The sequence below is a fragment of the Periophthalmus magnuspinnatus genome, chromosome 9 (genome assembly GCF_009829125.3).
Source record: "Periophthalmus magnuspinnatus isolate fPerMag1 chromosome 9, fPerMag1.2.pri, whole genome shotgun sequence".
Classification (NCBI taxonomy): Eukaryota; Metazoa; Chordata; class Actinopteri; order Gobiiformes; family Gobiidae; genus Periophthalmus; species Periophthalmus magnuspinnatus.
Window position 1 is genome coordinate 23,615,180 of NC_047134.1, and position 14,371 is coordinate 23,629,550.

The 14,371-nt window shown below is 43.2% G+C and overlaps 1 protein-coding gene across 1 annotated transcript in view; it reads right to left on the reverse strand.

Moving 5' to 3' along the window:
• Positions 1 to 14,046, reverse strand: part of hsd17b4 (hydroxysteroid (17-beta) dehydrogenase 4) — a 65,008-nt gene extending 50,962 nt beyond the window's left edge. Inside the window, exons 1-7 of the mRNA XM_033972979.2 lie at positions 13,867 to 14,046; positions 13,554 to 13,607; positions 11,355 to 11,462; positions 7,698 to 7,757; positions 6,678 to 6,699; positions 6,557 to 6,603; positions 2,439 to 2,523 (exon numbers count right to left, since the gene is read on the reverse strand). Of these exons, the coding sequence (XP_033828870.2) occupies positions 2,439 to 2,523; positions 6,557 to 6,603; positions 6,678 to 6,699; positions 7,698 to 7,757; positions 11,355 to 11,462; positions 13,554 to 13,607; positions 13,867 to 13,918 (428 nt within the window). The 5' untranslated portion in view covers positions 13,919 to 14,046. The remainder of the gene's footprint in view (positions 1 to 2,438; positions 2,524 to 6,556; positions 6,604 to 6,677; positions 6,700 to 7,697; positions 7,758 to 11,354; positions 11,463 to 13,553; positions 13,608 to 13,866) is intronic.
• Positions 14,047 to 14,371: the final 325 nt, after the last annotated feature.

A 14,371-nucleotide genomic window follows, 5' to 3' on the forward strand; every position in this document is an offset into this window, starting at 1 on the left:
CAAAATTAACAAAGCTACTCCAAAAATCAGCTCTGAGCAAATCCAGTCTGTAATGCCAATATCCCATATGGACCCTCTAATAATATTAGATAAATTTACTCCTGTTGATGAGGTGGAGATTACCTCAGTCATCATGTCGTCAAAACCATCAACCTGTTTGCTCGACCCTATTCCAATCAGACTCCTCAAAGAAGCCCTCCCCCTAATAATAGATTCCATCCATAACATATTAAATATGTCGTTAGAAAATGGCTACGTTCCTCAGTCCTTTAAGTATGCTGTGATTAAACCCCTTTTGAAAAAACCTAACCTAAATCCTGATGAATTAGTCAACTACAGACCTATCTCTAATCTTCCCTTCCTCTCAAAAATTCTAGAACGAGTTGTGGTGAAACAGCTCTGCCGCCACCTGCAGGACAATAATATATTTGAAAAATTTCAATCTGGATTCAGAGCTCACCACAGCACAGAGACTGCACTGCTTAAAGTAACAAATGATTTACTACTAGCTGCTGATAACGGGCTGGCTTCAGTCCTGGTCCTACTGGACCTCAGTGCAGCGTTTGACACCATTGATCACAACATTCTACTGCAGAGGTTAGAATGTGACATTGGAATCAGAGGGACCGCCCTCAAATGGTTTAAATCCTATCTATCAGATAGGTACCAGTTTGTTAGTATAAACCAGAGCACCTCTCCCTGTTCTAAAGTAGCCTGTGGTGTTCCACAAGGATCTGTGCTTGGTCCAATCCTATTTACTCTGTATATGTTGCCATTGGGTAACATTATCAGAAAACATGGCATTAATTTTCACTGCTACGCTGATGACACTCAGCTGTACTTATCAATGAAACCAAATCAGACTGATCAAATAGATAAACTCAGTGCCTGTGTGAAGGACATCAAAACCTGGATGACCTTGAATTACCTGCTCTTAAATCCTGAAAAAACAGAGGTCATTGTCGTTGGTCCCAAAGGTCAAAGAGATTCTCTGTCAGACCAGATAATCTCACTCGACAATGTGAATATAGCTTCTAGCCCTACTGTAAAAAATCTTGGAGTCCTATTTGATCAAAATCTCTCATTCACAGCCCATATAAACCTAGCTTGTAAAACCGCATACTTTCACCTGCGAAATATAACTAAAATTAGAAATATTTTACCTAAAAACGATGCTGAAAAACTCATCCATGCATTTGTTACTTCCAGACTTGATTACTGTAATTCCCTGCTTGCCGCCTGCCCCAAAAGTACTATAAGGAGCCTCCAGTTGGTCCAAAATGCAGCGGCCAGAGTCCTAACAGGAACTAAAAGAAGAGACCACATCAGTCCTGTACTAAAATATCTGCACTGGCTTCCTGTCGAGCTTAGAATCAAATTCAAAGTCCTCCTCCTGACATACAAAGCCCTAAACGGTATGGCCCCATCCTATCTGCAAGATGCTATTGTCCCGTACCAGCCAAACAGAGCACTCCGCTCTCAGAATGCAGGACTATTAGTGGTTCCTAGAGTGTCCAAAAGTACAGTGGGAGGGAGAGCATTCAGTTACCAAGCTCCTGTGCTATGGAATCAACTCCCTGCTGATGTTAAACAGGCCCCCACAGTCTCTGTATTTAAGACCAGGCTTAAAACCTTCCTCTTCGGTATAGCGTATGACCAGGTTACTTAGTGAGGGAGTTAGGGTTATTAAAACCCGGGATAAGATAAGCTGCAGTAGGAGTAACTAGCTGGGGGAAGTATGGCAACCTGAGCACTATCCTCTACTTTGCCCTATTTTCTCATCAGCAATGCTATTCACATGTTGTCCCCTGTCCCACTCCCCCTGTGGAGTGTATCTCTTTCAGATGCCCCGATGACAGTTGGACCTCCTCCTTGCCTGGCTCTCCTCCTCCTCGCCCGGCTCTCCTCCTCCTCGTCTGGTCTCCTGGCCGATTTCTTATGTTGTCTGATTTTTCCTGTTGTGTCTGATTTTTCCTGTTGTGTCTGATTTTTCTTGTTGTGTCTGATTCTTCCTGTTGTTTTGTTTTTTGTGTCTTGGCGGCACGGTGACTGAGTGCCATCACTCATGTCTCACAGCAAGAAGGTTGGTTCGATCCCCGGGTCACCAGGCCTTTCTGTGTGGAGTTTTTCATGTTTCTCCCCGTGTCTGGATGGGTTTCCTCCGGGTACTCCGGTTTCCCCCATCAACCAAAACATGAACGCCCTTCGAGACAACTGTTGTTGTGATTTTGGGCGTTACAAAAATAAATGAATTGAATTGAATTGAATTGAATTAAAATATTTACTGTTTTTGTGTGGCCTGGTAGCAAATGCGTAACGGACCGGTACCGGTCCCTGGCCCGGTGGTTGGGGACCACTGATCTAATCTATATAGTGATTATAGTGGCAGGCCTATATCACACTATTACTGTGTAATGGGGGGGACAGTCACTGGGTACCTGCCAAATTTTTGGTTCTTCATGTGGTTCCATGCAGCTCTGGTCACCAAAAACGAGCCTCTCAAATGAACTCTGTGGATAATATCTGGAACAGGAAGAGGTTAACATTAATCACAAGTGGATCAGATTTCTTTTAAAGCTCACAAGAATCAATTTTGTGTAATATAGAACCTTTAAGTCATGTTGCAATGTTACTACCTCCTCAGTATAAATCACACCCCCAGCTAAACTATGAAAAAAAAGTGCAACTTATTGTACGGAAAATAAGGTACTTGTAATTGTAAGACTGTACTCTTTTGCATCAGATGAGCTAGTCAGAGAGTGTTTATGTTTATTTATATAGGGAGATAGTGAAGCCCCCATGAAGAGTAATACAAGAAGGCCAGTTACGTCGCCCGGACTGGCATTACCGGGTCCCCACCCTGGAGCCAGGCCTGGGGTGGGTGCTCGGCAGTGAGCACCTGGTTGCCGGGCCTTTCCCCATGGGGCCCGGCCGGGCCCAGCCCGAAGGAACGACGTGGGGCCGTCCTCCCGTGGACCCACCACGTGCAAGAGGAGCCATGAGGGGCGGGTGCTGAGAGATCTGGGCGGCAGTCGACCGGATCTCCGGACATGGAGACTAGCTCTGGGGACATGGAATGTCACCTCGCTGGGGGGGAAGGAGCCTGAGCTTGTGCGGGAGGTTGAGCATTACCGGCTAGATATAGTCGGCCTCACCTCCACGCACAGCTTGGGCTCTGGAACCCAACTTCTTGAGAGGGGTTGGACTCTCCATTTCTCTGGTGTTGCCCACAGGGAGCGGCGGCGAGCTGGTGTGGGCTTGCTCATTGCCCCACAGCTCAGCCGCCACGTGTTGGAGTTCACCCCGCCTTCGGGTCGGGGACAGGTCTCTCACTGTTGTGTTGGCCTACGGGCCAAACAGCAGTGCGGAGTACCCAGCCTTCTTGGAGTCCCTGGGAGGGGTACTAGACAGTGCACCAACTGGGGACTCCGTTGTTCTCCTGGGGGACTTCAACGCCCATGTGGGTAATGACAGTGACACTTGGAGGGGCGTGATTGGGAGGAATGGCCTCCCCGATCTGAACCCGAGTGGTGTTTTGTTATTGGACTTTTGTGCTAGTCACAGTTTGTCCATAACGAACACCATGTTCGAGCACAAGGGTGTCCATCGGTGCACGTGGCACCAGGACACTCTAGGTCGGAGGTCGATGATCAACTTTGTTGTTGTATCATCTGATCTCCGACCGCGTGTCTTGGACACTCGGGTGAAGAGAGGGGCTGAGCTGTCAACTGATCACCACCTGGTGGTGAGTTGGATCCGCTGGCGGAGGAGGAAGCCGGACAGACCTGGCTGGCCCAAGCGCATCGTGAGTGTCTGCTGGGAACATCTGGCGGAGCCCTCTGTCAGAGGGGTCTTCAACTCCCACCTCTGGGAGAGCTTCTCCCTGATCCCGGGGGAGGTTGGAGACATGGACTCCGAGTGGGCCATGTTCTCCACCTCTATTGTCGATGCGGCTGCTCGTAGTTGTGGTCGTGAGGTCTGCGGTGCTTGTCGCGGTGGCAATCCCCGAACCCGGTGGTGGACACCGGAAGTAAGGGATGCCGTCAAGCTGAAGAAGGAGTCCTATCGAGCCTTGTTGGCTCGTGGGACTCGTGAGGCATCTGATGAGTACCGGCGGGCCAAGCGTGCCGTGGCTCGGGCAGTCACAGAGGCAAAAACTCAGGGTTGGGAGGAGTTCGGGGAGGCCATGGAGGAGGACTATCGGACGGCCTCAAAGAGATTCTGGCAAACCATCCGACGCCTCAGAAGGGGGAAGCAGTGCTTCACCAACACTGTTTACAGTGCGGGTGGAGAGCTGCTGACCTCGACTGGGGATGTTGTCGGGCGGTGGAAGGAATAATTTGAGGATCTCCTCAATCCCACTGTCACGTCTTCCGAGGAGGAAGCCGAAACTGGGGACCCCGGAGGCGGACTCGTCCATCACCCTGGCTGAAGTCACTGAGGTGGTTGGCAAGCTCCTCAGTGGCAAGGCTCCGGGGGTGGATGAGATCCGTCCTGAGTACCTCAAGTCTCTGGATGTTGTGGGACTGTCTTGGCTGACACGTCTCTGCAACATCATGTGGCGGTCGGGGACAGTACCTGTGGAATGGCAGACCGGGGTGGTGGTCCCTCTGTATAAGAAGGGGGACCGGAGGGTGTGTTCCATTTACAGGGGAATCACACTCCTCAGCCTTCCCGGCAAGGTCTATTCCAGGGTACTGGAGAGGAGAATCCGACCGATAGTCGAACCTCGGATTCAGGAGGAGCAGTGTGGTTTTCGTCCTGGTCGCGGAACACTGGACCAGCTCTATACACTCCATCGGGTCCTTGAGGGTTCATGGGAGTTTGCCCAACCAGTCCACATGTATTTTGTGGATCTGGAGAAGGCATTCGACCGTGTCCCTTGTGGTGTCCTTTGGGGGGTGCTCTGGGAGTATGGGGTCCGGGGCTCTTTGCTAAGGGCTGTCCGGTCCCTGTATGACCGGAGCAGGAGCTGTGTTCGCATTGCCGGCAGTAAGTCAGACCTGTTCCCGGTGCATGTTGGACTCCGCCAGGGCTGCCCTTTGTCACCGGTTCTGTTCATTATATTTATGGACAGAATTTCTAGGCGCAGCCAGGGGCCGGAGGGGGTCTGGTTTGGGAACCACAGGATTTCATCTCTGCTGTTTGCAGATGATGTTGTCCTGATGGCTTCTTCGAGCCAGGACCTGCAGCAGGCACTGGGGCGGTTTGCAGCCGAGTGTGAAGCGGCTGGGATGAGAATCAGCTCCTCCAAATCCGAGGCCATGGTTCTCGACCGGAAAAAGGTGGTTTGCTCTCTCCGGGTGGGTGGTGAGTCTCTGCCCCAAGTGGAGGAGTTCAAGTATCTCGGGGTCTTGTTCACGAGTGAGGGAAGGATGGAGCGGGAGATTGACAGGCGGATCGGTGCAGCGTCTGCAGTGATGCAGTCGCTGTATCGGTCCGTTGTGGTGAAGAAGGAGCTGAGCCGGAAGGCGAAGCTCTCGATTTACCGGTCAATCTATGTTCCTACCCTCACCTATGGTCATGAGCTCTGGGTAATGACCGAAAGGACAAGGTCGCGGATACAAGCGGCCGAAATGGGTTTCCTCCGCAGGGTGGCCGGGCGCACCCTTAGGGATAGGGTGAGGAGCTCAGTCACACGGGAGGAGCTCAGAGTAGAGCCGCTGCTCCTACACGTCGAGAGGAACCAGTTGAGGTGGCTCGGGCATCTGCTTAGGATGCCTCCTGGACGCCGCCCTAGGGAGGTGTTCTGGGCATGTCCCACCGGGAGGAGGCCCCGGGGAAGACCCAGGACACACTGGAGGGACTATGTCTCTTGGCTGGCCTGGGAACGCCTTGGGGTCCCACCGGAGGAGCTGGAGGACGTGTCCGGGGTGAGGGAAGTCTGGGAGTCCCTGCTTAGACTGCTGCCCCCCCGACCCGGCCCCGGATAAGCGGAAGAAAATGGATGGATGGATGGAGACAGTGGTGGAAGAACTACTCCATTTTGTTACTAAGTAAAAGTATAGATACCAGGGCAAAAAAATACTGAAGTAAAAGTATCACATCTAAAAGTAAAAGCATTTCATGCAGATTTTGAGGTTTTATAAAGCTTCAAATGTAGTGATTCTGATAAAAAACAGCTAGGACAAAATTCAGCACAAATCTTTATGTGTATGTTTTTGTTGTTGGTCAGATTATGAACTTGTTAAAAAAAAAAAAAAAAAAAAGTGAAGTAAAAATATCCACTTAAAAATGTACTCAAGTAAAGTACAAATTTTACTTGTACAGTATTTACTACTTCTACTTCGAGACCCAATTAGAGCACTTAGACTCTCTTTTCCAGGGTGCCCTGTTCAAAGTACAATTCAAATAAGTATATAAGTCCATTTAAAACACACAAAAAACAGCTGCAGGTGTGAGAATAAAAATTCATTACCAGATTATTAAATTGCAATTGAGGCACTAAAGTATCCAATTTTACTAGTCCTTGAAATATATTCAATTTTTATGAAGCAAAACAACCAAAAGTCCCATTTTCCCATCTCAGTCTAGTGTGATATAAAGACATAATTACCCCAGTCCGCATCACTGGTCCTGGCAAACGAGCGATCACGAAGGATCCTAGACAAAGACAAGGCAAAAACGTTTGAGACAAATTTACCATATATTACATCTATAAAAAGTGCCATACTTACCCCGCATTGTTCACAACCACATCTGTAACAAAGAGCATTTTACAGTAGTCAGTTTTGTACAGTTTAGTGTTGTCACAATACTAAAATGTGAAACTCAATTTCGATAATAATAAATAGACACAATACTCGATACTGATTTCAATACCATGATGATAATAAAAAACACTCTTTCTTTAGACAACAGAATGAGGCTTTCAACATTAAATGGTAGTGCTTTCTTTTATATTAGCATGTAGCTTTATATCTGTGTAATTCCTCAGTCATCCATATAGGTTCCATAGTTGTCCAAGGGCGTATACCATAGACTGTATAAAGAAGTGGGTGGGTGTGACGTCACCCACAGCATTCGGGTCCAGTCAAATGAAGCTCATGGAGGCAAGTAGTTATGGGGCAAATTTGGAGCTTAGTTCTATATTTGGAATTCTGGACGTGAGTATCATTGCAAACAAAAGGGTAATCTGGAGTGAGGTTGCTGAAAGTAATACCCCTTAAACAGGTTTGACTGACAGGATTGCAAAGTGCCTGCCCCCTGCTTAGCAACGCTGTCAATCAAACCTGTTGCTAACTGAAAATAAAAATACCAGGATCGTGTACAGCAGGTTAATATGAACATTTTAAAACTAAAATGATGAGCCTGAGCAGCAGTTACAGCGAGGGGGGTGACAGTTTCTCAATGTAAAGTGAATCGGAGCCAAAAATCAATGGAGCCAGAAAGTTCTCATGATCACGTCCTATTTGGAAAACGGCAGCTAGCAGGTTAGCTATGTCCATTTATATAAACAATCTATGGTGTATACTAGTCTATGTGGTCTTATAATTCTTCTGATACAGCTAAAGTTCATTCTAAAGCTATTCAGGAAAGGTTCATTTCTGTCCTGTGAATGGGACTTTTTTAGTATCGACACTTTTTGAAATGAGTATCTAGTTTCGATACTAGTTTTAGTGTTGATTAGTATCAGATTTTCGATACTGTTGACAACCCTTGTACAGTTCCAGTCATTTTTGACCTGGTTTACTTACCTATTCTGCCAAAAGCTTCCAGTGCAGTTTGTATTAGCTTTTCTCCATCTTCAACAGAATCTAAGGAGAAAAAGAGAAAAAGATTGTATTTATTGTTTGTTCTTTTTTTCCATGTTTTCATTACACTGTTAAAGGATAATGTTAGAGTTAGTGTGGCCAAATTCACATGTAGTTTCTGCCCATTTATTCAGAGTGACACAGAAAAAAGCAATGTTATGAATTTAAGGACCTGTATCCAATTTCCCCATGTGTTTGAGAAAAAATAATCCCAGTACAGATATAATGTTTAAGGACCTTTTGAGGTTAAAATATGCTCTGTGCTGTCTGCATCGAAGTAAAAAGCATAATCAGGAAGTACACTTTAGCATCCAACTTGTTGCTAGCTTTAACATCACAGCACTCTAGTCTCTGAAAGTTGTGAAAAGTGCTTGTAAACTCATTGTGGTGAATAACTATGATGCTGATGTAAGTGAGGAATGTGCAAAGTGTGCTCGGATGCACGCTCCGGCTACGGCCGAGCTCCATGGAAACGCATGACACATTTTCGGCCACATTCATCGGGTGCATGAATTGGGACAGCAGTTGTCGCGCCGGAAGTTACGTAAGCACTTAAATGCACCGTTTGAACAGCACTTGGAATGGTGCATTTTTTTAACAGCATTTCCTGTAGAAAACCTAATGCAGCCCAGCCTCACCCAAACTCTGCCTCCAGCAGCCCCCAGGTAAATTGAGTTTGAGACCCCTGCCTTAAACCCTGATATTTCCAGCACAACTATGCAGACCAGTGTTTTTTGCCACATTCCAAGTCTCATTCCCTTAACTCAAGAACTAGCCAAAAATCACTACAGCAGTATATTGTCAATTTATACTTCCTTGTTTTAACAAGGTAGTAACTGATGTCCCAAACCCTCAAAGATTCTTAGAATAAAATGCATTCTTTTGTAGTACATTTTAAATCTTTTACTTTGATAAATGTTAAAATGGTGGATGGTTAAATTTTTATATAGCGCTTTCCCACCTTCAATACACTCCAAGCACTTTACACCAAGGAGTCACCAAGTGTCTTGCCCAAGGACAGGATGACAGCATTCATCTGTGGGAGGTGGAATCGGACCGCCAACCTGTGGGTCTGACCTCCCTACCAATGGTGTTTATTTCGAGAGTGGTATTCCAACCACCAACCTTCAAATCAGTGGACTTTTTACTTTTTTAACTTTAACTTTTTTAACTACGCCAAAGGTTCTCGGTGTACTTTTAAAAGTATGAATAAGTCTGATTGACAGAGGTCTGAGGTAAAGACTGAGATAAAGTTCACCAGTATTTCAAAAAATATAAAGTTTATAATTAATGTTTTGGTTGAAAATTGTACTTCATACACATCACCAAAGATGTGTATGAAGTACACATGAAGTATACATGAAGAAATCATGTTAGTACCTGTTGGGTTTCAGAAGACATCACAGTATTCTACAGACCAGTGATATTTAATCCAGATGGGGGATAGCCAACATGTATATTGTTAAAATGCAATCTTTTTCAAGAAAGCAAAGGGTGGTTACTTTGAAGATTGGAATATAAAATTATTATTTTTTTAAATGTAGAGCCATTTAACTTTTTTCTTTGCTAAATAATTCCATGTCCAGAGATCCAATCGCCAAGGCCCCAGTAATGCCAATCCAGGCGATGTAACTGGCCTTGATATCACACATGTCATAAGGTGATTTCTGAACTGCTCATAGTCTGACCCATTCCCTAGGACAGTGGTCCCCAACCACCGGGCCGGGGACCGGTACCGGGCCGGTCCGTTACGCATTTGCAACTGGGCCGCACAAAAACAGCAAATAATTTATCAGCGACTGCATCTTCTCCGATGTAACTTTCACCCATCGCCCATGACACGCTAATAAGCTTGTCCGTAGACTTATAATGAAAATCCTGATAGGAATCATAAATCCATTTGATAAAATGGCAGGTATATTATATCTGTGCTGGTTATGCTCTTATCCTCTGCGATGACATATCATGTATAACACATCAGACACGTCATACAAAAGTAGACCCACAAGCGAGTGAAAATGAGCCAAAAGCAAAAGTCTTTGGAGAACTTTTTAACAAAGGGGAAAAGGCCAACTGAGGAGCCAGAAGAGGAGCCTACGACCTCCAGGAAAAAGGAAGCTAAATTTAACAGACAATACCAGGAGTCCTACTTAAAATGTGGGTTTGTCACTACAGGTGACTCTCGCACTCTCACGCGCCGAGTCCGCTCTGCATAATATTTGGGGAAAAGCGAACGAGGCAATGAAACCTTCAAAACTGCTTTGCCACATTGAGACTAAGCACCCTGGATTAAAATATAAGCCTTTAGAGTTTTTTGAAAGAAACAAATGTGAACAAGAAGGAAAGAAGAAACAAGCACAGGGCTCCTGTAGTGAGTAGTATTTTTTATGCACTTAACTTATTTTTGCCATATTTATCTGCCATGCGTAGATGGCCGGTCCGTGAAGATAAAACCTACATTATTCCGTGGTGCAAAAAAGGTTGGGGACTCCTGCCCTAGGACCTGTTTGTAAAATATTAAACAAAGATAACTCAAGGAAATGTTAAAAAAAATTCTGTGATAATTTTATTTGTTAAGACAAAAATACTATCCAAACCTACATGATCCTGTGTGGAAAAAGTAATTGCCCCCCTTGTTAAATGATGAGGTAACTGTGATTAATCATATTATTGTGGAAAGCTGAGTTCAGTTCTATAGCCACACTCAGGCCTGATGCTGCCAGACTTTCTTTTCAAATCAAGAGATCACTTAAACAGAGCCTGTCTGACAAGGTGAAGTCGGCCATATTGAACCCAAAACATCGTGCCATGATCCAAAGAAATTCAGGAGCAGATAAGAAGAAAAGTAACTGACATGTCTCATGCCATTTCTAAATCTTTGGGTCTCCAGCGAACTGCGGTGAGAGCCATTATCCACAAATGGAGAAAGCATGGTGCAGAGGTGAACCTTACCAGGAGTGGCCGGCCTACAAAAATGACCCCAAGAGCACAGCGACGACTGATCCAAGAGGTCACAAAGGAACCCAAAACAACATCTAAACAACTGCAGGCCTCACTTGCCTCAGTAAAGGTCAGTGTTCATGACTCAACCATGAGAAAGAGACTAGGCAAAAATGGCATGCTTATGTATATAAAATGTAAAAAGTAGTAAAAATAATGAAAAAAACACTGAATGAGTGGGTGTGTCCAAACTTTTAACTGGTAGTGTATGTTTAAACTGTAATCAAGCCAGGGTTAAAGAACACTGGATAACCATGAGATATAAACGGATGACAAGCTGAGTGTTGGTCTTTTGTGAAGTCTCACAACACAGAAGGTACTTGACCCATTTTTTTTGGCTGCACTAAAACAGTATAGACCAAAGACTTAATATTTTGTTGATGGAAGTAATGAAACTCCTTGGAAAAGCATTCAGAGCTGGACATCGTGTCCTTATTTCATTACATTGAAGATATATAGAATGCGTGTTTGGTTTAAGAATAGTTGGTGACTTTTATGTTGGATAAAAAGACGTTTAAAAAGTTAAGTTGGGGACAGTGGTAGAGCATTTGTCCATTACTATACAGATGTAGATAATGTTGTGTTATCGTCCATACTCACCATAGTTGGCCACTGCCTTTCCTCCTTTAGCTTTTATCTCTTCCACCACCTTATCAGCAGCAGCAGAACTCTTCCCACCTCCTTTAATATCTCCCCCGAGGTCATTCACTGTAATGCAGCGAGAACAAAATATAGACATGATATTTAAACCTTCGCCATTGGATTCAAGGCTGAGCTGCAGGTCTTTAATTTAATCATTTTGTTTCATAAAGTAGTAACAGTTACACCTGGGACTTGAAGCCAATCACTGTGATGGAAAGAGAGGTGAGAAGTTACTAGTTAAAGGTGAGGTGTACTGTTTTACTTCATTGGAAAAAAAATATTATTGCTAGCCTCATAGTATAATTGCATATTTTTCCATTATTTTCATTAAGGTTTTCAATATAAAAACAAGACAGTTTGTGTTTGTTGGCTGTTAAAGGTCCTATATTACACAAAATTGACTCTTGTAGGCAGCATCATGTTATAATGCTGTTGCCTCATCAAAACTTAACCAGAGATGTTTTGTTACTTTCACACATATTTGAGTAATCCTGCATTTCTAGGCTGTCTAAATCTTCAATTTAACAGCTACCTTTTATCTTTTGTTCAATAGAGATTGGCAACTCCAGAGCAGAAAGCATCCAAATTATTCTAGTGAAGGTTTATGGAGTTTAAAAGCACAGCAAAGCACTTCTGTATTACCTTATGACATCACAAACATGTTTTCTATTGGAGAGAAGAACTCAGCCTAAATATGCAGGGTTTGTGTGTTAAACGTGTCTGAATAAAACAAAACACAACTCCATGTAATATTATAACATAGATCAGAAAACAGTATAATATGGGTGCTTTAAAGTTATGCTATGAGGTCAGCATTATGCAATATTTCAATTCAGTATTCCAGGTTCACCACATGTATAAATAGTAGTTATTGCAAACCCTGACCCCTGTATAGTTCTCTCTGCTGATTGTGAGCGTAAACATTGCAATTTCTAGAACTATAGGGGGTAGTAATCAAGGTATGGCCACTAAGAAGCTGTGCAGACATTTAATTCCCCTGTAGGCCAATATAAAGTCTCTAGACTCAGTAACAAACGTGATAAAAATCAAAATAGCAAACTAGGCCTCAGGTGTAATAAAACTGTATACATGACTTGCCAATTATTATCGATTAGTGCCAGTGGTAGAAGAAATACTCCAGATACTGGAGCAACAAAAATACTTAAGTAAAAGTATCACATGAAAAAATGCTTAAAAATGTACGTAAATTGACTCTTGTGAGCATTACGTTATGATGTTACCTCCTCCAAGACACAGCTGGAGTTGTGCTTTGTTCCATTCACACGTTTGTTTATTATTAAACTGTCTTGAGCCGTAGAGAGTAGAATAAGTCTCCTCTATGGCTAACAATTCTGTTATTTCTGTGTTGCAGGCCTTTGAATGATTCAGCCTATTTAAAAATGGTTCAGTATTGCAATAAACAAAATGTGAGGATTGCTGGGAAAAGTGGACTCTTTATTTGAATGACAACTGATAACTTTATTATATATACTTGTTTGTTATGTTATGTTATAATAGGAAACAATAAAATACAAGTTCCCTAGGATTATCTTGCATTATTGTTATTGTGTCAGTGGCTTAAAGTTGTTTTAATATTATCATTTATTGCAGTATTTTATCTGTAGCAACAAAACATCCTTTAAAATGTGGTATTGTGTCAGGCCTAAGTACAGATATCTGCTCTCAAATGTAGTGAAGTAAAAGTAAAAAGTATCCACTCTAAAATCTACTTAAGTGCAATTTTTAGGTATCTGTACTTTATTTAATTACAGTACTTCACCACTTTTACTTTAAGTTCCACTACTAGTGTGGCCATACGATTTGGTAAAACTAAATGCTTGATTATAAGGCTTTGATATGTTAATATGTTAATGATGAAAATATAGACAGTCAACAATAATATTGAAACTAATTTATCCCAGTGAGCAGGATTATACTCAAAAAACTATTTAAAATCTACAATACTGTTAAAAAGCCATGAGCTGCAATAAGTAAACAGAAGAATTAAACACTTTAGTACTTAGTTTTCATGTAATGATGCAAACTAAGTACTAAAGTGAGTCATAGAAGTGATTTATTCAAACTGTTACCGCTTAAATCCTGTTATAAGGATAACTAAATATATAACATAAACATAGATCTATAATACAGATTTACCTATAACTGCAGCCCCTCGTTCAGCAAAAGCCAGGGCATACGCTTTTCCAAGTCCTGGAGAAAACAACAGAAACAGGATGAACTTTCACACAGTTACAACAATATCACGTACCATTATTACTGCGTTATCTTTGACCACTAGACTCAAAGTACAAAGTCTATTAAAGTACCAAAGAAACTGCAGGATGTTCTAATAAACATTGAACGTAAACTAGTTCAGTGTTTAATAGTACATTATTTTCCATGTTTGACTTGTATAGCAGTTAGCATGGCTGTCACCCTCGCACTTAACAATACATTCACGAATTTTTACCTCCTCCAGCTCCAGTGACCAAAACAACCCTCCCCGTGAATGAAAGAGCCATCGCTGAATGATTTTCTCAGATGTCCTTAAAATAAAACCAAAAATGCTATGAGTGATATGAGGCGAGAGACGAGGTACACAGAAGAGTCAGCCAAACAGAATGACTGCGCTCACTTCCGGGTTGTAGGCGGGGCTAGTCACAGGCTGGACCAATCAGAGAGCGCTCGCTATCTCCTCACTGTTTCACTTCGAATAATGAAAATAACAGGCTGTTCTCATCACAGGGTCAGTGTCACTTGCTACGATGGAGTATAAGTGTCACTTAAATTAAAAAAAATGCGGGCGCTACGAGGAAAAAAGTCGTAATATTACGAGAATAAAGTCGTATTTTTATGAGAATATAGGCTGCTGTGCGTGAATGAGTGACCAGTGAGTTGTGTGTTATTGAGAATTTGGAGCATTTTGTTCAGATAAACTTTCAACTGGGGTTTTCACACGATGAAATACTGTGTCT